The 22,946-nt window shown below is 39.3% G+C and overlaps 2 protein-coding genes and 1 long non-coding RNA gene across 8 annotated transcripts in view; all 3 read left to right on the top strand.

The window, feature by feature from the left end:
• The window catches only part of LOC135841720 (acetylcholine receptor subunit alpha-like), a 406,867-nt gene that overhangs the window by 208,841 nt on the left and 175,080 nt on the right, over positions 1 to 22,946 (top strand). The window lies entirely within an intron of this gene.
• Positions 6,055 to 8,315, top strand: LOC135840529 (uncharacterized). The gene is made up of 3 exons (XM_065357124.1): positions 6,055 to 7,107; positions 7,246 to 7,548; positions 7,895 to 8,315. Exons 1-3 carry the CDS (start codon positions 6,252 to 6,254, stop codon positions 7,912 to 7,914), a joined length of 1,179 nt encoding a protein of 392 aa, XP_065213196.1. The 5' UTR covers positions 6,055 to 6,251; the 3' UTR covers positions 7,915 to 8,315.
• LOC135841722 (uncharacterized) lies at positions 17,533 to 19,383 on the top strand. 3 transcript variants are annotated; one of them, XR_010557986.1, is made up of 6 exons: positions 17,549 to 17,981; positions 18,081 to 18,155; positions 18,280 to 18,408; positions 18,505 to 18,623; positions 18,772 to 18,892; positions 19,035 to 19,383. It is a non-coding gene; the product is annotated as an uncharacterized LOC135841722 (long non-coding RNA). The 3 variants fall into 3 exon arrangements; XR_010557987.1 differs by having other exon boundaries at positions 17,533 to 17,981; positions 18,081 to 18,195; positions 18,772 to 19,383; XR_010557985.1 differs by having other exon boundaries at positions 17,548 to 17,981; positions 18,772 to 19,383.

The following is a 22,946-nucleotide window of genomic DNA, read 5'->3' on the forward strand; positions in this document are numbered from 1 at the left end:
GCTACAGAGCGTTGATTAATTTGTTATCTACTCCATTTAAAATAACATCTTCGCCACGAGTGTAGTACGTAGAGATGGGTACTCGTACTCGTACCTAAAACGAATAAACATTTGCTAAGATAGCGTTGTTTATTTTTCGCTGTCGCGAAGACCTTTATCTAGCACGCAAAGGTACCTGGTGCATTTGCTGGTTGAAATTTATGATTTCAAAATCATCTTGTTCTATGATTTCGCAGCAGTAAAATGGTTCTATTTTTCGCGAACTATACGAGGCGAGGTGACGTACAACGTGGAGTACGATTTAGAGGTATAATAAATTTTTAAAATCCACTTTACCACTTACAATGAACACCGAGCAGTATTTTTTTTTCATGCATTTGGCACAACGTGGGGTATAGACTAGGTACTATACCTATTTCGTTGAACGTGTGGGGGTACACCGGAACACACGAACTTCAACCTAGCTAAATAAACATATAAAAACGAGTATAAAAATCAAGTACTAAACTAAAGATCTGGTATAAATCTAAGGCTGCTAGGTGGGTAGATACTCAGGACGAGCATTTACCCTTTTTTTTTACGTGTCTTTGTTGCTAGTATTTTTCCTTTCACCATAGTAAGTATAAAGCTACTGGCACACAGCTCTGAATTGTGTACCTACTTTCATATAGTGTATACTTACAACAAGCCGACAATACCGCCTCTGCCAAGTTATAAGGAGAAAGGGGCGAAAAAGGACAATATTAAAAAAAGCTTACAACGAGTTGTGTTTATTCAACGTCAAAAGAATTTTTTTTCGACTCTGTATCGAAAAGAATATAGACTGCAGTTGATGAAAAAAAAAAATCGTTGCGCTTTTAATAAACGTGCGACAGCAGACGAAACTTTCGTGCCAGTCTGTATTCAAGGATAAAAAAACATTGATCTTGAAACGTTTAACAATGGCAAATTCGTCTCGTTCTTCGTCTCGAATACTCGGCAAGTGATGCGGAAAAGCTTTTTATACCTCTTGAATATACCTATCTACTGTTGTGTGTATAAAGAGCTACAATTTTCAGCCCTATGAGAAAAAAAATTGCCAAATTTTACTGCCTGGGGGAGGTTTTGTTTTTTTTTTAGTCAATTTTATCGATTTAATCGTCGAAAGGTTAGGTTTGTTTTTCAATACGACGGCAATTTAATTAAATTTCCGCCAAATAATTTCAATTACTTGGTACATTTCTTTAACAAATCTTGTTTGCGAATGCTGTGTGCCCTGTGCGTCATTTTACAGCATGGTGTTCGTCGATAAACGAAAACTCGCAATCGGTTCCCTTTAAGCTGTTTATCTTCGCTAGAATCGTTTTTCTTTATCCGTCTATATAAGTATTATGAAAGTCTGAAGAAGAAAAATTTCATAGTTGAATATAAAAAGTATAGGTACCTACGTCTAGCTAGGTGCCTAACCTATAGTATGAGCTATACGAGTACGAGTATAACGTGTAGGTAATCCATAATATATTAAAGCTATACATCTTCAAAAATACATAAGCAAACATAATTTACAAGTAAAAGAAATTCCGATCCGAAATTCTCTAAAATCTTTTCAAACTATGTAGCGAAACTTTTCTCAGCGTCCATTTGTATGATTCACTCATATAAAATTCAATACCTGAGATTTAATAAATAATTCCATTAAATAGTTCTGTCACGTTGGAGAAAAAGTTTATGCCGAAATTAAATTAAGCTGCTTGAAAATTTGCTATACTTATCTATACGTAGGTATTTACCAAAGTGTGCGAAAGTTGAGCTCATCAAAAAAAAAAAAAACCAAACATCAAAAATCTATTTAGGTACTCGACTAAAAATAACAATAATGGGAGGAGATGAAAGCCTACCTATCCAACCTATAGCCTTAATGTGAGGAATAAAAAATGAAATACCTATATACCGAAGCCTATGCGATGTGCTTGATTCGTCGAGTTTATTCCTACAACAGATTGAGAGGTATTTTTTGAGATGTGATTAACTATAGGCACCTGCTTACTTTTGGAATAAAAGTTTAAATACCTTGGAATAATTATGAACGATTAAAATTTCATTCAATTTCGATATTACGTAATTGTTCCTCACTAATGTGCTTTTATTTTATCATCTTATTGTTCGTTGAATTACTTGATAACTTTCTGAACTTTTGAATGTCTCTCGAAGTCGACAGGATTTTCAAAAAGTTATACTCAAATCGTGAATTTTAATCTCTATTTTGTTTCATATTCCTTTTTCTTCGCGACTATTTGGCACCTATGGTAAGTAAGTAAGTACATATACATTAAGTACGCCAGACAATAGGTAATAACTAATAATATTAGGTTTCGGTTCAGTTTCAGCCTTTTAGGACATATTTTGAATGAAGCAACAATTTTTGAATTGGAGAGCATAATCTGTTAAGAAATGATCAATTGACCCTCGGCTGGGATTTTGAAACTAATCATAAGTCAAAGGTCTTTTTACGTAGTTTACACCTCTTGTGATAAAATTTTTCGATCGATATTTCACCCATCAGTTCTTCAAATTGGGTAAGGTTGCAATTTTTGTAGAAAAATCTAATCTTTGATACCTATAACTTTATTGAATTAAAAAATTCAAATTTCGTCTGTTTTCTATGAAAAAACTCAAAATTTTACAACTTAGAGATAGAGAGCCGACACTTAGTTTATTATCCTACTTCTGATCCCTTGAGTCGATTGGTAATGTTTTTAAAATTTTCAGTAGTTCATTAGAAAAAAAAAAAAAAAAAAAAAAAAAAAAACAATAAAATGTAGGTATGTATAAGTAAGAAGAATAGGCAGATACTAGAAGAAATTCTGCCGAAAATGAGACCATAATGGGCCCATTTCATTCATTTTTTGCCATGCTTGATGCTATGAGCGTTCAAAGTTCAATTTTGAAAGCATGAATTTTTCACTTTTTTCAACATAGGCAAGTAAGATTTTTAATTGCAGTAAAAGTAATCATCCTGCAAAAAAATTCGTAGTATTGAAATTGTAGAGAATAAAATTTCCTATGTAAGTATGCATTCACTGATCAGAAATGAACATCTCGATCAAGAATTGATCGTGATCGAAAATCAATTCATTTGAGATATTTCACCACATAATTACAATCGATTGTGTTCAAAATGAAAAATAAATCTTGGCCTCAAGTCAAAAATAAACTTATCTACCAATCAAACATGCATCCTTTTCTAACGAAAATCGACTATTTGAACATCGATAATAGATTCATTTTCGATTTCCGATATCACATGATCGATCATTTCTGAATGAAAAATCGATTTTAGTTCCCAAAAAAAACTTTCCGATAAAAAATTCATCATAATCAAAAATCAAATAATCGAATCCAAAAAATCGATTCATTTTTGATTTTAAATTTCATTATGATCGATCAGTTTTGAAATGAGAAATCAGTTATTAGCTTCAAAAACAGACTTCTCGATAAAAAAATCGATCATAAACAAACACCGATTAATCAAATCGAAAGATCGATTCATTTTCGATTTTTCATCTCATATTATCGATCATTTTCTTGATAAAAAATCGATTTCAGCCTCGATCACATTGGAATTTTCGATTAAAAATCGATTGTTATCAAAAATTGATCAGTGATCACAATCAAAATCGATTAATGGAATCGAAAGATCGATTCATTTTCGATTTTTCATCCCATATTATCGATCATTTTCTTAATGAAAAAATCGATTTTAGCCTCGATCACACTGGAATTTTTTATCAAAAATCGATCATAATCAAAATCGATTAATCGAATCGAAAGATCGATTCACTTTCGATTTTCATCTCATATTGTCGATCATTTTTTTTTACAAAAAAATCGATTTTAGCCTCGATCACATTGGAATTTTTGATCAAAAATCGATTATTATCAAAGATCGATCATAATCAAACATCGATTAATCTAATCAAAAGATCGATTCATTTTAGATTTTTCATTTCATATTATCGATCATTTTCTTGATAAAAAAATCGATTTCAGCCTCGATCACATTGGAATTTCGATCAAAAATCGATGTATTATTACATATCAAAAATCGATCATAATCGAAATCGATTAATCGAATCAAAAGATCGATTCATTCTCGATTTTTCATCTCATATTATCGATAATTTTCTTGATAAAAAAGTCGATTTTAGCCTCGATCACATTGGAATTTTTGATCAGAAATCAATCATTATCGAAATCGATTAATCGAATCAAAAGATCGATTCATTTTCGATTTTTCATCTCATATTATCGATCATTTTCTTGATAAAAAAAATCGATTTTAGCCTCGATAACATTGAATTTTCGATCAAAAATCGATTTTTTCTCCAATTTTTAATGTTATGTATGATCGATTGTGGTCAAAACTCAATGTTTGTCATCATCAAAATTTAGTTTTTCCTCTCGAAGAATAATCTTTCAAAAATCGATTTTTTGATTTTTGCTCTCAATCATAGCGATTGATCGTTTCACACTTAATCTTTCTTCTGTTTGAAAGTGTGGACCAAAATTACGTTTTTTTCTTCGAAAATTTATGTTTGTAATCGGTTGATTTTTGATTTTAGATTTTTCGAGCATATTAAGGAGAGATCGATTTTTTTAAGAATGGAAGGAGGGTCTAGCCATAAAAACACGACCGAGTTTATTGGTGCTGAATGAATGTATCCATTGGTTGAGAATACCTATTTTGGATTTGAACCGACAATTACTGATTTTAAAAAATTGTTCCCAATTCGATAAAACGTGTCTTAAAGACAATGCATCGATGTTTATAGAAGCTGACTTTCATTTCAGCCCTTTTTATAGCACTTTTTCTAAAAATAGAAAAATTCATAAAATTCGCCGAAGGCTCCTAAAAGATTTGATACCGCCACCAATCGATTTTGAAGGTCGAAATGTCACTTAAAATGAGGGCTGGAGGACAATACCATACCTATATTTTTGGATTTTTTTTTCTGTGCCTGTTTCAAAATTTTTTCTGTCAGTTACGTTAGGAAACCATTCTTGATGATAAACACAAAGTTCAATTCTGCAATATTCATCGTACCTAAAAATTTCTGATTCAATTTGCAACACAAACAACAACATAGCATTTCAATGACTTTTCCCCTTCAGAAAACAAAAAACTCATTCAGACATTCATTCCGAATTGTGCTCCAGAAAAATAATTTTCTTTTAATTCACCATTAGGTACCTTACCTACCTACAGCGATACCAGAATCTGTCGAAAAAATCCAGCACAGCTTCACTATGGTATAGTCTATCTAAGTAAATTTAAATAATTCTAGTTTTTCCCCCATTTTTTCATCTTAGATATATTTTTCGCCATCTCCAGCATAAAAAATTTCAACTTTTATTAAAATCACGCCAATTAAACTTCTTCGCATTTTAATTACAATACACCTACCCCGACACTTGGCATTTTATCTGGCTTATAGAAAATATAAGGCCGACGCGTAGAAAGAAAAAAAATAAAAGAGAAACCTCGGTGTTTATTAATGGAAACAGTTTGAACTTTGTTTTACTCTCTGTTAGAATAATGAAGAAAACTTTCTCGTTTGTGCAAAAAGGTATAAATGACAAGAATGCACCTCGTTTTCTTCGTCTTCGTCTTTGTCCAGCGAATAGAAGGCGTAAAGGCAAATCGTGAAAAAAAAAACAACAAAACACTGGAGACCATTCTAATGAGTATTTTGAATAGATGCGGCGGTTATTGTGAAGTTTGTTAGATTAAGTTACGGTATCAATTAAGAATTGTTTCTTAATGGATGGCGAATTTCATTAGGTACTTTTAGGTTGGCGAATTTTGTGCACTTGCTTTTTGCTTTTTTCACTGGAGCTGGTCTTATCTGTTAGCGGATATCTCTCTCTCTCTCTCTTACACCCGACCTTGCTCCATGATACCTTGGGAACTACCCCTAGAACGGAACTCCCTGGAACTAACCCTGGAATGCTACAGCTGCCACCTTGCTTCCTAGCCTCGTGCCTGCGATCACAATGTATGTGTACTATGTGCTTTAAAGGTGTAACAGTGTAATTGCCTAAGTCCCCGTGACATTAATGCATTAATGACTTACTTAATGTGGTTTTATTTATTTTTCTCTCTGTTTTTATATTTTTTTTAAAAGAAAAATCGTACATTCAATAACGTACAGTCGTTAATTAATAAAAAAAGTGAAAAATTGTAAAATTCTCGTTGAATAAAAACCGTTAAAATGCCGAACACGCGGTCCGGAGGTGCAGGTGCAGCAAATAATGAAAAAAATGATCAGCCAGTTCAACCACCGCCAAATGCAACGCCTATAATGTCAGAAGAACAAATTCGTCAGATGGTTACAGGTCAATTTTCTACTCTCGTGTCATTAATTCAATCGGGTAAATTAGTACTACCAAATGTTACTAATACTAATACTGAAGAGAGCAGGCTCGCGGAGCTGGACAAGGCCTACCGCACGCCTCCGTTTATTATTCCATCATTCCATGAATCGGAGAAATTGCAGGGCTACAAGAATTTTAAATCCTGGAAAATTAAATTAGAATTGAGCCTGGAAGCATTAATGCTTCTTCCGTTTATTAAAACTGATGGTGGACAGGCTGTGAATATCTCACAAGGTAGGCGCGACGTGTTAAACGCTCAAACTTTGCAAGTATTGCAAGCTTCACTCTCTCGTTCCAACACATACCTCATCCAGAATTTGAAATCGGCATGCGATGCCTTCAACTTACTGAGTAAAACTTACTCTACCACACGTATGAGGGATTATGTACAGCTGAACAATCGCCTTGCCAGAGTCTATTTTAAACCTGGATATGACCCAGTACGTTTTGCTACGGACTTCGAGAACTGCATTGAAGATTTCACTCAAATGGGCACTACTTTTAATCAGGAGTTTATTACCTCGATGTTTCTCAACAAGATTAGTGGTATATACGATCCGAAAACAATTTACTTTTCTTTTTATAATAACATCGCCTCGCTCACGGACATGCCAGAGTTCCAAACTGTTAAGGATGGTTTCTTGCAATTAGAACACAAATCAATACCTCGCCAACCTCTTGCTAAACCTTCAGGTAATGAGTCGGATGTTATTAATATATACGAAAATGTAAATAATGCAAATGATAAATTACTAAACGCTAATGTAAATGATTTATCTTCGGTTCTTGATAATTCGATTAATGATATATTTGTTAATGTAATTTGTACAGACGATAAAGATAAAAGAAAAAGATCCTCGAACGATTCGTCCGGTGCTCCCTCTACTAAGAGGCACACTGACGACAAGAGAAATACTGGTTCAGTGCAACCTCCGCCTAAGAGAAAATATACAGATGAGCAAATACTAAAACTGAAATCCATGAGCCCAGATGAGAAAAGAGCTGTACAATGCTCAAAATGCAGCGAATACTTCCACACAGCTGAGACATGTGTCAATCCTGGACGTCTGTGTTTCAACTGCCACGGCTACGGGCATGAAGCAAAAGATTGTTCCAAACCCCCTCGTAAAAATGGTAATTTTCATTCTATAAATACTGATAATTTGCCCATCGATGTTTTCTTGACTGATTCTTGCTCAAGTCACCATATTGTCTCGAATGTGAACTCCTTAATTAATTATAAAGCATACCCTTCGCCTAAATCAGTGACCACCTCCGTGTCTCACGAGGATTGCGCTTCACTTGGTGCAGGGGTTCTTAAATTATTACTTACCTTTGGTGATAAACAAATGTTTATTGAACTTGAAAATGTACAATACGTACCAAGTTCAACTGATAATGTGATAAGTGTTAAAAAGTTCAACGAAAGCTTGAAAACTTACTTTGTCCTAAACTCTAATAGTGGTTATATTTTTTCCAGACAAGAGAAACGAAAAGTGACCTTGCTAAAAGTCCGAGCAGACGTTTTCAAACTGGAAGCGCATATTTTATCAGATGATTTAGATGATACTTGTAATAATTCTAAAAACGTTGTTACAAAAAATGACATGTAGTGGGGACTAGGGACTCCTAGTTACCTACCTAGTGGGGTAATTATGCCCAGGCTGGGGGTAAGCTAACTGGTTTAGCGCCCTCTGGTGGATTCGTTCCATCCAGAGGTAGACCCTGCCGAAAGCTCCTGCCTCTGTGCAGTTGTATATTATCTTATTGACGTAGCAGAGCTTTAACGCTGGCCTCTACGTTTATATACGACGCTCAGCAGAAGAATACCACCGTATTGTATCGTGTCACCTGTATGACTAGGTGACCATTTTACTTGTATGTGAATAAATATTGTATGAACAGTGCTATGCCTCTTCATTGGTTTATTGACGTATAAGTCCCCGTGTATATTGTTGGGATTGTCGTAGTACCCCCTGGGGGCGAGACAGTGGAAATCTACCCCTCACCGGAGGTAACGTAGTATTTCCCCCTAACATTGGCGCACCAACGCGGTTGGGGTCTCCTGGAAATTGATTTTTCCAGCAAACCACACGTTTACGCAGGTCAGTCAGTGCTTACTTATTTTATTGTGTTTTTTATTACGTTATTTGTTCGTTTCTCGCGATGTGATCGATTTCCGCGAGTGTCAACGTTCGTTTTAAAGTGTTATAACGTTAAGTAGTGTTTTTCACTTGTGTGTCAACTGACACCCAGGTGACTGTCGCGTGCAGGTTTTTTCCTGCAACGAAAGTGGTGTAGGAGGTCACGGACCCCTATACAGCACTAACCTACCTGAATTTGTCGTAGTGTTCCAGTTGCTATGAGTGGCAACGCCGCTAACGGTGCCGCAGGGCGCGGTAGGCAACCTGGAGTACAAAATAATACCAATTTAGATCAGTTGACTGAGTATAGACGTAGCATTGGCTCAAATGCCAGCAATACTCGTTCGAATAGTCCTACCTCGTCGCAGATACCTCGAGTCCAAAGATCTGCCGCGGTAGCTTGTAACGAAAGGTTACACGATACTTTTCACAGACGCAGGAATAATAATTCTGACTCTGTGAGAAATCTGGCGGACTCGGGGCAAGTACAGTCGCAGTTAGACGCAGATCAGGCGAGCTTGGACATGGAGCAAGCTCTGTCCAATCTTGTCGTGTCTGGAAACTCGAACACAGGTGCTCAAAACCACCAGAGTACCAACGATGGACAAGCAATGGGCTTCAGACGAGTAGAAAGCTCTAATTCGGTTAACAACACATCGATTAGTCGTGGTCAGACTGACACCCAGGTGCCAGGTGACCAACCAAACCTGAATGTGTCGACAAGCAGTCGCTTGTCTAATGGTCAAACCAGTCGTGCACCCAGTGCACTAGATCGTATGATTGGTGACCCAAGGTCTATTTCATTCACGAATGGCTCAAATACGAACCCTGAGCCAAATAATAGACCAATTGTCGAAGATGACTCTGACTCAGATTTGGAAGCTGAAGTGATACGCGAAATCTCACAACGCTCACGTGAGCTGGGAGTTGACAACTCTAGAGTCATTCCTCAGCATATCAATACCAGAGAGGTGCCAATTGGCACTCTTCCAGCGTTTCGTAATTTGAGGGAAGCTGACCCTCCTCCCGCTTATGTCAGAGACGAACCCCCTCCGCCCTCTTCGGTCGGACCTCCTCCTGTGTATACACAGACGAATACACAAGCTGTCGCAGGTGCAAACGTCAACACACGCGTGGTGCCGAGTGCCACAAATGCACAACAGCGCGAATGGCGTACGTATGACTTTAGGCCCGTGCAACAGTCAGTTGAGTACCAACTAGTTCGTGTGCAAAATAGACAACCGAATGTGTCGCTAGAGGCTTATGTTGACGAAAGTATTCCTTCGTTACGTGACAACTGCGAGTTGATCAGCAACAGGGTCGAAAATGTCGAAGCATATTTGTCTCAGACGCGTGGCGACTTAGGTGATGTTCATAATACGTTGAACCAAGTTACTCAACAACAGATGAGTGCTTTAAGAGAGGTCGGACAAACATGGAGGACTCGTCATGACCAGCTAAGGGATCAGCTGACTATTGCTCAGTGTAATCATGGCGACAATTTGACTCAGACGATGAATAATGTCTCGAACCTCGCGAATGAGCTTAGAGCTGAGCGAGAAGCGAGAATCAGAGAAGCTGGTCTCATGCAAGTTATGAACCAGCGAATCGTTGACTTAGAAAATAGGCTCGCGCGCCTTACGCGAAATGACGAAGAGAGATCACGATCTCAACCGCGTACTCATGTAAGTAACATGAGCAATATACCAGAGAACATCGCGCAGCCACCCGATGCCCGCCAATTTGGTACGAATAGCCACTCTGTGTGGAACGACATACCAGAAAGGTGGCAACATGGACCTACGGCGAGACCTCAACAGTCTCAGCCCCCCCAAATGTCGTCAGGTCGTAGCTCAGATGTAACACGGCGCAGTGTGCCGCAGCCGGAGCAACAGCAACAAGTTGCTATTGATCATGAAGTGAATCAATATGTCGAGCTTGGCATGCGATTGGCATTTGAGCCATTAAACGACAATATCGATTATGCAGCCGGCTATACACCGTTGAGATTGCAGACGTTGACTGCCTTAAGTATCGAGTACAATGAGAGTATGCAATACGAGCCGCATTTATTCGTACGCCAATTCGAAGAGGCTATGGATAGCATGCAGGCGTCGGAGTCGCTTTATTGCAGTATGTTCCGAAAGTTAGTCACCCACTCGTCAGCTGCCACCTGGCTGATGAGCAGTACTTCGATCAAGAATTACGTAGAGTTGCGTAGGTCATTTTTGCAGACAACATGGAGTCAGCAAAGGCAGGAAAATGCCATGACTCATGTCAGGTCATTAACCATACCTGCCTACTCATCCGTTAATATGGCGTCGATCGCTTTGAGATGGATTAGAGTATTGTCGAATGTCGAAGCAACTGAGTGGACGATCATTAATGCAGTTTACCAAAAATTGCATGAAATGTTGCAGTGCCGAGTGACGAGTGCTGAGCGCAATAGCATCTTGCTGTTCGCTAGGCGCTTAATTGAACTTACGAAGAACGAAGAGTTCCACAATCGTTACAGGCAGAGGTCCTCCTCAGCGACGCAGAAACATACCTATGATCAGAAAAGTCAGTCTGATGACAATCGCAAATCTGGCTATAGCAAGAAAAATGGCGGTAGATCGGCATCTTATGACGACAGACGTGCCTCAAGTGACACACGACGTGATAGACGTAGTAATGACGATCGTGGTGCCACTGGGGCACCCAAGAAGAACGATGATCGTAAGAATAAAGATGATCACAAGCGCAAAGACGATAGAAATCGCGATGATAGACGCGATAAGCGCAATAATGATCAAGGTGCCTCCGGATCTGGATCCAAGAATAAAGATGATGATCGTAAAAGGGATTCCAGACGTGAGAAAGGGAAAGATGGCGGTAGAGTCAACCAAGCTGACGCAGAATACGTTGACTTAGATCCTGGAGCTGAAATAAACTCTGATGATTTAATGTCAGATGCTTCTGACACGTCTGAATACGATTCAGACGAGTCTTTAAACGACAGTCAGACGCAGGCGTAACCGCCACAGCTCCCCCTGACCCGGAGCTCCCCTATCCCGAATTTGACATAATTGGCGATGCTTTCGCCCAATACATCAGAGAAAATCGACCAAAACACGACGGTGAAGATGAATTACCTAAATTTGACGGTGAAAAGATCAGTGGCCACTGTACCATTGCTACAGTGCTCGAACACATAAAGAAACGTGTGTTTACGAAGGACAAAGTCATGTTGTCATTGGGCACCTACGAGCTCAACCATGGCAACCTTCGTGACAATCATTTGAGGCGTTTGCTTCGAAGTGTCATTGTGGCGCTGAGAGGCAAAGGCGTAAAGGTCATTAAACTTCTGTTTCCGATGATTTATCCTCGCTCCAAAGGCCAAAAAATGGTCTCAGCAAAGCGTTACTTTGCCTGGCGTAGAATCTACGAAGAAGTGTGCAATAATCGCTCTGTCACCCTTTGGTGGTCACCTGCCGCAGTTTTTGTCAGATTGGCGAAAGTTGACGATGGAAGGCTGAAATTTCAGCCTGACGGCGATGGCAACATGGTGCCACGTGGCAACAAGTTTAAGAAGAAGGCTGTTGGTTATGTGCCTAATGAAAAAGGCAAAGAAGAGCTGTTTTTTGAACTCGAAAAATGCCATAACCACGTGTTCAAAGTTAAAAAATCTGTCTTTGATCGCGATGACATACGTGTCATAAAAACCATAAATGTCGAAGCCGAAGTTGTCACTGACGGAGAAAGTGGTGCACACTACTTGGTCACTAATCGTAAAGAGACTGAGATGACTAAGTCAAAGATGCCAGAAGACGCAGCTACTCGATCTGTTGCCAAAGTAATCCAAGAATTGGCATCTCTAGATGTCAGGCTGACACCTGAATGGCACAAGAAAGCCGTAGCCGCCTGCGAGGCGTGGAAAAAGAGACAAGAGGAGCGGAAGGATGAACCAGTGATTGTACCTGCTGATCAAGTGTCGTCAGATAGCACCCAGCCAAATGCACAAAAAGTGAGTGCACAACTGGATGCCAAGAAACCCGAAGATGTCAACCAGGCGACTAATCCGCTGAAAAGTGACATCATTGACGAAAGGCGGACTGACTTAGAGACAATAGATCCTCTCCTGAGGAGCCAAATTGAGAATTTGGATAAATCTAAGACCTGTATTGTACCTCTAAGATTTGCCCATATTATGTTGTATACTCAGCTCGATTCTGGGGCAACCCCTAATATTATAAGCGAAGTGTCTGCCAATAATTTAATAAAGAATTATCGTGATAAAATTGATTTCATTTTTTTGAAGAAAGTTATGCAGTGTCGTTTAGCTGATAACCGTGTCGTTAGAACTTGGCAGAAAGTGCTTGTGTTGCCATTGAAATTTGGCAGGCATAAGTTGAAAGTGCCATTCTTCGTTATGCCTGGTAACAATAGAATAATGTTACTGGGGCAACTGTCGTTGGAAAAGCTGAAAATTTCGATTGACGTAGATGCAGGTAAGGCCACTTGTAAGCCACCTGGCACTAAATTGACTGAAGAACTAGCTTTTGCCAAAAGAGGCGAATACAAAGACGAAGAACTGTATTCGAAAGACACTGAAATAATTGGCGATGACGTTGCTAAATGTACTGAAATTGTGGCTCGAGCTGACCTTGCCAACTTCTTTCGTAAAGAAGGGCTGCCTAAAGATGACGGAGCTGAAATTTTTGAGAAAAATCTCAAAAGATTTTTAGGCGAGGCAGTGAGAGAAGGCCGAATCACCAAAGCTGAATCTGACGAAGCACTCAGGGAACTTCTTGAGTTTGGTGACATTTTCAGTCGCTATCCTGGCAAGTATACAGGTCCGGAGGTCGAGTTACAGTTCATTGACCCCGAAAACATACGCAAATTTCACGGTCCTAACTACAACCCCTCGAACAAGCAGCTTGATAAAATCAGAAGAGCTCTTTTTGAGATGATTGAGTTAGGTGTCGCAGAGCCATCTGACACCACGTATATCAACCCGTTGGTGCCAAATGAGAAAAAAGATGGCAGTGTGAGATTGTGCCTTAATCCTGTCGAGCTTAATCCACTGTTGGAAACCAATTACAACACTGCTGGTCTGTTGGATCGTATCATTACGACAGACGGTTTGGCAAAGTTTTTCTCTTCACTTGATTTTGTGACTGCCTTTTGGCAGCTGGTGTTGAGTAAAAAATCACGTAAGTATTGTGGATTTCAGGTTGATGGCAGAACCTATCAGTTCGTTAGGCTGCCATATGGCTTGAAAATTAGCTCAGCTGAATTTGTTAAGATGATAAACACCATAATACCTGATATTGCCGGAGTGACGAAGTATGTCGATGATTTGCTCTTGAGGTCACTGACCTTCCAAGAAATGCTGAGGTTACTCATCCTGATATTTGACATTTTGCGCACCTATGGACTCAGATTGAATCCGAATAAGTGCAAGTTTTTCGTCAAGTCTACAGACCATCTTGGGTACAATTTGTCAACTGGTACCATTGCAAAGCAAAGTAAGAAGATTGATGGTTACTTGGCGCATATTAAGAAAAAGACCAACTCACGTACTGGCAAAGTAAAGCTAGGTAATGTTCGTGAGGTGTTGCAGTTAATTGGATTAACTGGCATTTATAGCCGTTTTATCGAAGGCTACCAAGATATCGTAAAGCCACTTTACGATTTGACGAGGAAGGGAGTGCCATTTATCTGGGGCAAGGAGCAAGAAGACGCAGTTGACAAGTTGACAGTGGAATTCTCTCGAGAATTCAAAATTATGGCACCTGTCAAAGGTGTTGACTTGCACTTAGACACGTATGCCACAGATGACTCGATGAATGGCTGTTTGTATCAGAACGTAGATGGCGTAGATAAAGTCATTATGTTCACAAGTAGTTCCTTCAAGCCTCATCAGAAAAACTACACTCTGATTGAGCGTGAGATGTACTCACTGGTACGTGCCGTAGATAAACTCCAGCTATGGCTACACGGTAGTCGTATACATGTCAGATGTGATCTCCAGTCAGTTGTCCACAAGTTCAGCACTTTAGCCAAAGTGCATCGCAAGGCAGCTGGCTGGATCACGGAGCTGAATTGCTACGAACTCATTTATGACCTTAAGCATAAGGTCAGAGGTGCGTGGTATGGCGTTCAGGCTCCTGAATTGACGTTGTATGACACCAGCTGGACTAATATGGTGCCACAAAAGGTCACATTCGTTGAACTTGTCAAAGATGAAATAATAGAACACCTTAGGCGCATTGACATTTTCCAAGAGAAAGATAGAATGTGTACCAAGATAAGGCGTAAGTTGTGCGCTAATGAACTCGATATGAACGCCAAACAACTTGACTCTAAAAAGAAATTAATGGCGAAGTATGCCGTAGTTAGAGAAAATGGACTTGAAGTTTTGTATCGAAAGTTCATGGATGGCTCCAGAATACCAGTTATGCCGAATGAGCTGTTCAGAGACACAATTGTGTACCTACATGAGATGTATGGGCATATTGGCGCTCATAAGTTGGAAGCTGTGTTCAAGCGGTTTTATTATTCTCCAAATATCACGAAAATCACGAGAATAATCACTAGTGAGTGCATAACTTGCAGATCTAATAAGGGCTACAGTGAGAAAAAGAGGCTCCAATTCTCTCAGATTGAAGCTTTTACGATTGCCGATGTTATTTCAGCTGACCTTTGCGGTCCGATAGCCAATAAGGCTGGTGAGCCGAAGTACCTCTTTGTGGCGAAGTGTGTCTTCACTGGAAAAGTGTGGATTCTTCCACTGGAAAAAATTCCAGCTGACGAAGTTGTCGAAGCCATGGAAATGGTACTGCTTGATATTGAAGCCGCAGGTCATAAGGTCAGAAAGGTAATAACTGACAATGGGACTCAGTTCAGAAGTGCTGACTGGAATGACATGTTAAAAAGTCACGATGTCAAAGTGGGTCATACTACCACCTATAACCCCCAGTCATCACTTGTCGAGCGTACGATGAGAATAATTGGCGACAGGTTGAGAGTTAAACTCAACAATGACGCAGAGGATGACGAGTACACCCATCATGGGTGGCACAAGTATGTCGAAAGAATTGAGTCTGAAATTAACAACACCCCTACGGAGTTGGGGGTCAAACCCAATGACGTATGGGGCATCGAAGACGAATTCGCTGCTCAGTTGCCTGTCAAGCCTGCTAAATTGAACCCTCAATTCCTGCTCAAAAAGCTGCAGCAGGAGCAGCTTGACAAAAATCCTAATTCTGTCACCAGTGCTGAGTTTATGGAAAAACCCATTGACTTGGCTAAACTGATTAAGGACGAAGATGGCTACCACTGGGCTGCTGTAGATGGAGCTTGCTCCAACAATGGCTCCAGTGACGCCATTGCTGGCATTGGAGTGGCTTGGACTCCCTCAGGTGACTTCAACATATCTGAGCGGATTAGTCACCCAAGATACCGGAATACGAATAACCTCGCGGAGGCGATTGCGTTGAGTACAGCTATGAAGCTGATGCTCAAAATTGGCGTTAGAAAAGGCAAAATTTTCTCTGACTCCTGCTATTTGACGACGGCCATAAATTTCAACGTGGCTAAATGGAAAATAAACAACTGGAAAAATGCTGACAGAAAGCCAGTAGTACACAAAGAAATTTTCCAGGAAATTTTGGAGCTCAAGGAGAAATTTGAAAGCTTTGAACTTAAACATACGCCAGCGAGAAGCTTTGACCGAAATAATCATGCCGCAGATAAACTGGCTCGCAAGGCCGTTTATACGCAAGAGCTCATTGACCTTAGGGTTGATGAGATGACTGACCAACAGGCGTTACTCTCTTTTATACGCGAAAAGCGTAAAATGCAACGTGCAAAAGATGAAGTCGCTTTTTACAAGCTCAAAGGCGATCCTATCTGTTATCAGGAAGGTGAATTTGTCATGCTGACAGAACACCGCCAAAGTTCATACGATAAGGGTGTGTCTAAAAAATTGTTCCCAAAACGGTTTGGGCCCTACATTGTAATGAAGCATGTAGGTGACAATGCCTATCGTGTGAAAAGTGTCGCAAATGACGCAGATGAACAGATAGTGAATGCAAGGCAAATGACGTTGTATTTAAGCCTTGAACAACAGGAGAAGCTAAAAAGTGACCCTAAATTGCAATCAAAATCAGACACAAGACCTCTGATTGAAAAAATCAAAGAGAGAGTCACTCCAAAACTGGTCGAAAGGCATGAAATTGACGAGGTCAGAGAGGACGATGACGTAGACGTAGTTGACCCGGAGGTGCCCAATCAGGTTGCTGAGCGAGCGGCTCGGCAGTTGGCTCGCGAGCTCCGTAAAAAAGAGCAAGAGTTGACTGCTGAAAATAGAGATAAAAAACTGCTGGAGTTTCAAAGGCTGAAAAAACATGCCAGACGCAGTTTGGACGAAAAAGAAAATAAAAAGATTGAGAAGTGCATTATTAGGTCAACAGGTGTGCCTGACGATGGTAAAAAGTTGATCAAAGATGCCAAGTTGAAAAATAAAGAAAGAAATCGCACGAAGAAAATTCCAGTTAAAAAAGCTGACGATGATAAAAGCCCACCTCCCACTAGTGATAGGAGGCGTAAGAAGAAAACTGCCAATTTCATTGCTATGGAAAAATTGGTAACTTACCAACGTATCATGTTCGTTGTTATGTACGAAAACTATGTGGAAAAATATGACGAGGTGATGGAAGAGTGTGACTGATTTTTCAGTTCATTTTTCGTTCAAATTTGGCGTGGTGTTGAAGTCTTTTTCTGTATTCAAGTTTTTCAGTCGCAGAAATCTCCTATCATTGCTTGGCAATGGTATTTTAATTTTTTGTACATAGTTTTAAAGTTTTATTTATTGTAACCAATATTTTAATCGATGTTTTGGTCGCAGTATTTTATTCAGGCGACTGAAATACATTTTAACCTAATTATAAGGCCTTCCAATGTCGCAGACCTACTTTTGTTTCTCGGAAATGCATCAGAACAAGGCAGTGACGTTGCAATGCAACGAAACTGCCACACCACAACGTAGCCAAGCGTGTAGGCGCGGTCCGCGGGGTGATAGAAACCTGCCTCGCTATCAACAACGTTAGGGCAGGTCGTGGGGGTGTTTGACGAGCCTCCACGAACTGTGCCGCTGGATAACAATGGACCAACGAAGTGAAACGTTGGGCAGACGTTTTGATCATTGTTTGCTGCTTGTTTAGCTCAATATTGCACAGTATGGCAAGTTCGTTGTAATTTGGTAATTTGTGGGCATTTTTTCAACGTGTTGTAGATAAAAGTACTGCATTTTTTGCGAATTCATGTCATTTAAGCCCCAAAAATTGTGTCGAAGTATTCGCAGGTAAAGTTTTGCGAAAGAATACGCGTTTTGCTGTGAAATTGGCCGCATTTCCGCGTACGACTTGTTATAATTTGGTAAGATGGCTTTCGAGTTACTTTTTGTCGCGTGTATATCTTTTACTCTGTAGTTGGCTCGAATTTTCAAGTAATTGGTAATTGTTTTTTAATACCTAGAGCCGTAATGAATTATGCTGCGCGATTCTAGTCGCTGTTTGTCGTCGTAAGCTCATTGGAGGCCGCATTTTTTGAGTAAGTTGCACCTTGGCCTGGCTAAGTTTTAAACATCCACGTGGGTGCATTTTTTACTTTCTTTGTTGTCCGTTGATTTGTCTATGATTCGCATCAATTAATGCTCTTTTGTGTCATTGTGCAGCGCAATATTTTCTGGCATAGTGGTCAGTGAATTGGTGTATTTTTTGGATTGTGGCAAAATTGCCAAATATGTCGCGGTAGGCCTAGAGATAGGCTAATACTTAGTTCAATATCCTGCTAGACAAGTGAGGTAAATTTTTACAAATATTTTCAACCCTTTTATTATGCATTTTCGATGCAGTGGTGCTATGTCATGTACTCACTTGTCATGTGTTTTACGATGCAGTGTTTGAGAACGTGGTCGCAATTGGCTGTAATTTGGCGACTTTGGTTTGGCGATAGTATTGCGAATTGACGGTTTTGGTTGGTGATAGCATCATCTTTTCTGACATAGTGTGACATAAGGTAAATTTTAAATCAGTTTGGCATTATTTTATTATCATGTTGCATTTTTATTTCTATGCATATGCCTTGATTGTTCGTTGCATACCTGTCGCCTATGTTTTAAGCACGTTCATTACGTACGTTTAATTGCTTATGTATACTGTCGTAGCCGTGACCATAAGTGACTTTTACTATCGCTTTCTAAAAAGATTTGTCATGAACCCCGAAAGAGATCCCGATAATGACGACGCAGTGGAGCTGGACGAAAATGGATGGCGAAGAATAAGGAGGTAAAAAGCTCTAGTTAAAAAGTTGCAAAGCTAAGCAGCTGAAAATTTTTTTTTTGCTTTTGTCGTATAAATTGCCATTAGTGGTAGCGAGCCAGAAGTGGTTTACACGCTCCAACCTGTTGTTTTTCTTTTTCTGTCGCAGAGAACCGCCGACAGAGTCGGATGTATTTCGCGTTTTTGTATGCCAATTGTCGAAAGTGTCGCATGCGCATATTTTTGTCTAATATTTTGTTAATTTTGCGCAGACAGAAAATTCACCTCGAAAACGGAGACGACACCGTAAGCTCGTCTTTGTAAAAATGCTGCTTTTGATTCGAGGCAAAAGGCCAGTACGTGTGCCTTTTGGGAATTTCTTGTCGTTAGTTTTTGTTTATTTTTATTTTTGGTATTGCTTTGATTTTTTTTTGTAAAGGGTCAAAGTTCCTAATATTATACTGTTATTTTTGAAATGTTATTTTTTCCTAATAATGTTTTTGTTTTGTAATGTTTTTTCCTAAGCTACTTGGAACAAATTTTAAGTGCCATAAATTGTGCCTATTTTCCATTTTTTTTTTTTGTCGAAAATTTTTGTTCTAGTTTGTCGTAGCTGAAACATTTTGTACTTTCATTATTCAAAGTGTTTATTGTCTTTTGCTTTGATCGAGAAAATTTTTTGTAATGACGAAAGATTGTTTTTGCCAAGTATTTAGAACTTGGTGAAAATTTTGTGTCGAAAAATGAGCCATGAAGTGAGCTTACACTCGAAAAATTTGTCTTTTGTCGTTGCCTTTGAAAATTGTTTTTTCGTGATAAATGTAATGTGTTTTGTCGTTGCATTTATAATACGTATGCGTTACATGCAGAAATAAATTCTGGCCAAAGTTGACTCCAGTTTATTTCAATGCAAAGACACTCTGGAATGCGAGGTGAATGAGACCATTGACGTGAGAATTTGCCGTAGACCTGTGAAGAGAAAACACACAAAGTAATTCATTCTTAATTACTGGTCAAAGAAAGGGTGTAAAGTGTTACTTCCCGTGAGAGGTCAGTGAACCCTGGCGCAGTAATTGTCGCAGATCTTGACGTCGGTGAAAGTCAGCAAATGTTGATAGACATTGACAGTCTGGACTTAGAACCATGCGACGAGACATTCAGGTACCTGTAGACAACAAGACAGGTGAATTAATTATACGAATTAGTCATCAAATAGAAAGATGACGTATACCTGAAATCTGTCTTGAGGATGCTGGGTCGAAGGTCGATGACCTGGTTGTCGTCAGTTTGGCTCAGATGTGTCTGAAAGCAGAGAAAATGACGTAGATTAGTCGTAGCTACTTACGTAGTGTCGATTGTCGCAAGTTCTTTCACAGGTCTGGTCATGTTCCAGTTGGTCCATGGTCCAAGGAGCAGAGCATCCTGGAGCCAGAGAGCGGCGTCTAATTGCAGCTACATCTTGTGTGTAAGATTGAATTTTGTATTTGTGTAAATTCCTTGTACAATTTTGTGAATTGTTTGTAATTCGTAGCTGTAGTTTGTGTATTTTTAAGCCGCGAATTTTGTAACGTACTTAGCTGAGCGTCTTAGGTAGGGCCTTGACGCAGTTTAAGCGACCACCTCAAGTCAGCGAGGCGGGGCAGGAGAGTCCCTGGTCCACTACGGAGTGGCCTTTTGGTCCACTTTTGGGGCTTCGTGACTAGACGTGGCCTTAGGGCCGTGCCAGCCGCGGACCCCGGGGCATATGTAGTGGGGACTAGGGACTCCTAGTTACCTACCTAGTGGGGTAATTATGCCCAGGCTGGGGGTAAGCTAACTGGTTTAGCGCCCTCTGGTGGATTCGTTCCATCCAGAGGTAGACCCTGCCGAAAGCTCCTGCCTCTGTGCAGTTGTATATTATCTTATTGACGTAGCAGAGCTTTAACGCTGGCCTCTACGTTTATATACGACGCTCAGCAGAAGAATACCACCGTATTGTATCGTGTCACCTGTATGACTAGGTGACCATTTTACTTGTATGTGAATAAATATTGTATGAACAGTGCTATGCCTCTTCATTGGTTTATTGACGTATAAGTCCCCGTGTATATTGTTGGGATTGTCGTAGTACCCCCTGGGGGCGAGACAGTGGAAATCTACCCCTCACCGGAGGTAACGTAGTATTTCCCCCTAACAGACAATAAAATTAATCGAAATAAATTAAGAGCACGTAGACGATTATTAACTCCACAGCAAATTGAGAAATTGAAACTTCAAGGTATTATTTGGCACAAAAGAATGGGCCATATCTCAAGTGATTATATGCATAAATTAAAAGGTGTAACTGATGGTGTAGACGATCTTATTGCTACTACCACTATAAATGACTGTCAGGTTTGTGCAAAGTCCAAACTGACGAGAAAAGTATTTTCAAAAGATAGGGAAAGAGCAAAAAGAGTAGGCGAAATTCTGCATGCTGATATTATTGGTGAAATCTCACCACCTACATTTGTCAAAAAGAATAGGTATATTTTATCTGTAATTGATGACTACTCACGTTTTTTACAAATCTTCATTATGAAATCTAAAAGTGAAACTCCTAATTTCTTACATGAAGCTTATCGTGAGCTCCGAGCATTATATCCGAATCCTGGACAATTCAATTTATTACGTTGTGATAATGGTAAGGAATTCGATTGCAAAGCCACTCGCGAAGTGCTCGATAAATTTGATGTTAGGCTAGACTTCTCAGAACCATACTGTCACGAACATAATGGTCTAGTTGAAAGGTCACACCGAACTCTATGTGAACGTGCTAGAGCTTTACTTTGCGAGGCTGGCATGCCGGCAAATTTCTGGGGCCTAGCTGTAGATGCTGCGTGCTGGCTCTATAATAGGACTCCTCATGCTGGACTTAATTTTATCACTCCTTTCGAAAAAGTATATAATAAACGACCTGACTTGAAAGAACTCAAAATTTTTGGCTCTAGAGTTGAAAATTTAGATGAAACTTTGGCAAAGGGTAAAAAGTTTGATGAAAAATCAAACTCTACTTACCTAGTTGGTTACACAAACACAGGTTATATAATTTTTGATCCTCAAACTCATAAAACTGAAAATGTCTGTAGTATAGCTGTTCAGGAAAATTTTCTTTTCAAAGATGATTTTCCAGTAAATGATCAAATGTCAGGTAAAGTATTGCAACTTTTTAATAACTTAGATGATGCCGGGAATGGAGGGGGAAGTTCTACACCTTCGCCTCTCAACATTCCATCAAATGTACACGTAAATGTAGATGTAAACGAAAACGTAGATGATACCCAAGCAACTGATGCGACCTCTACTACTTCACTCGAAACACTTGAAACTGATAGTGATACAGATGAAGCACAAGAAGAGGTCACCACCATTGATTACAACTGGGATGAAGATGACGATAAAATTTGTGTCAACTCATTAAAAATTTTATATGATCACTTTGGCCAGTATGATAAGAGAATGTTTACAGCTCATCAGATCCAAAATCTAACTTATAATCAAGCAGTTAACGGATCTGATGCTAAAAATTGGAACCCAGCTATTCAAAAAGAACTAGATGCTATGAGTAAATATGAGGTCTGGGATATTGTACCAAGACCCAATAATATACAAATTCTACCTTTAAAATGGGTATTCACTGTAAAGAAAAACGGAGTGTATAAAGCTAGACTCGTAGTAGTTGGTTGTAGAGATAAAGAAAAGTATCTGAAACAAGATACCGCCTCCCCTACACCTTCCACTGCAACAATTCGATGGTTTTTCTCTATTGTATCACTGTTTGGTTGGAAAGTAGTTCAACTTGATCTGGTAAATGCGTTTTTAAATGGAAAAATTGACAGAGTAAAATATGTGTCTATCCCTTTAGGACTAAATGTTGATCGTAAAAAATTGGTTTGTAAACTTTATAAAGCCCTTTATGGGCTCGCTATTGCGCCTAAATGTTTTAATCGAACACTTCATGAATTTTTAATTTCTTGTGGTTTTATTTGTAACCCTCGTGAACCCTGTATTTATACAAAAATGATTGGAAAACATTTTATTATGTTAATTATTTACATTGATG

Source organism: Planococcus citri, chromosome 3 (assembly GCF_950023065.1).
Source record: "Planococcus citri chromosome 3, ihPlaCitr1.1, whole genome shotgun sequence".
In the NCBI taxonomy this organism is placed as follows: domain Eukaryota; kingdom Metazoa; phylum Arthropoda; class Insecta; order Hemiptera; family Pseudococcidae; genus Planococcus; species Planococcus citri.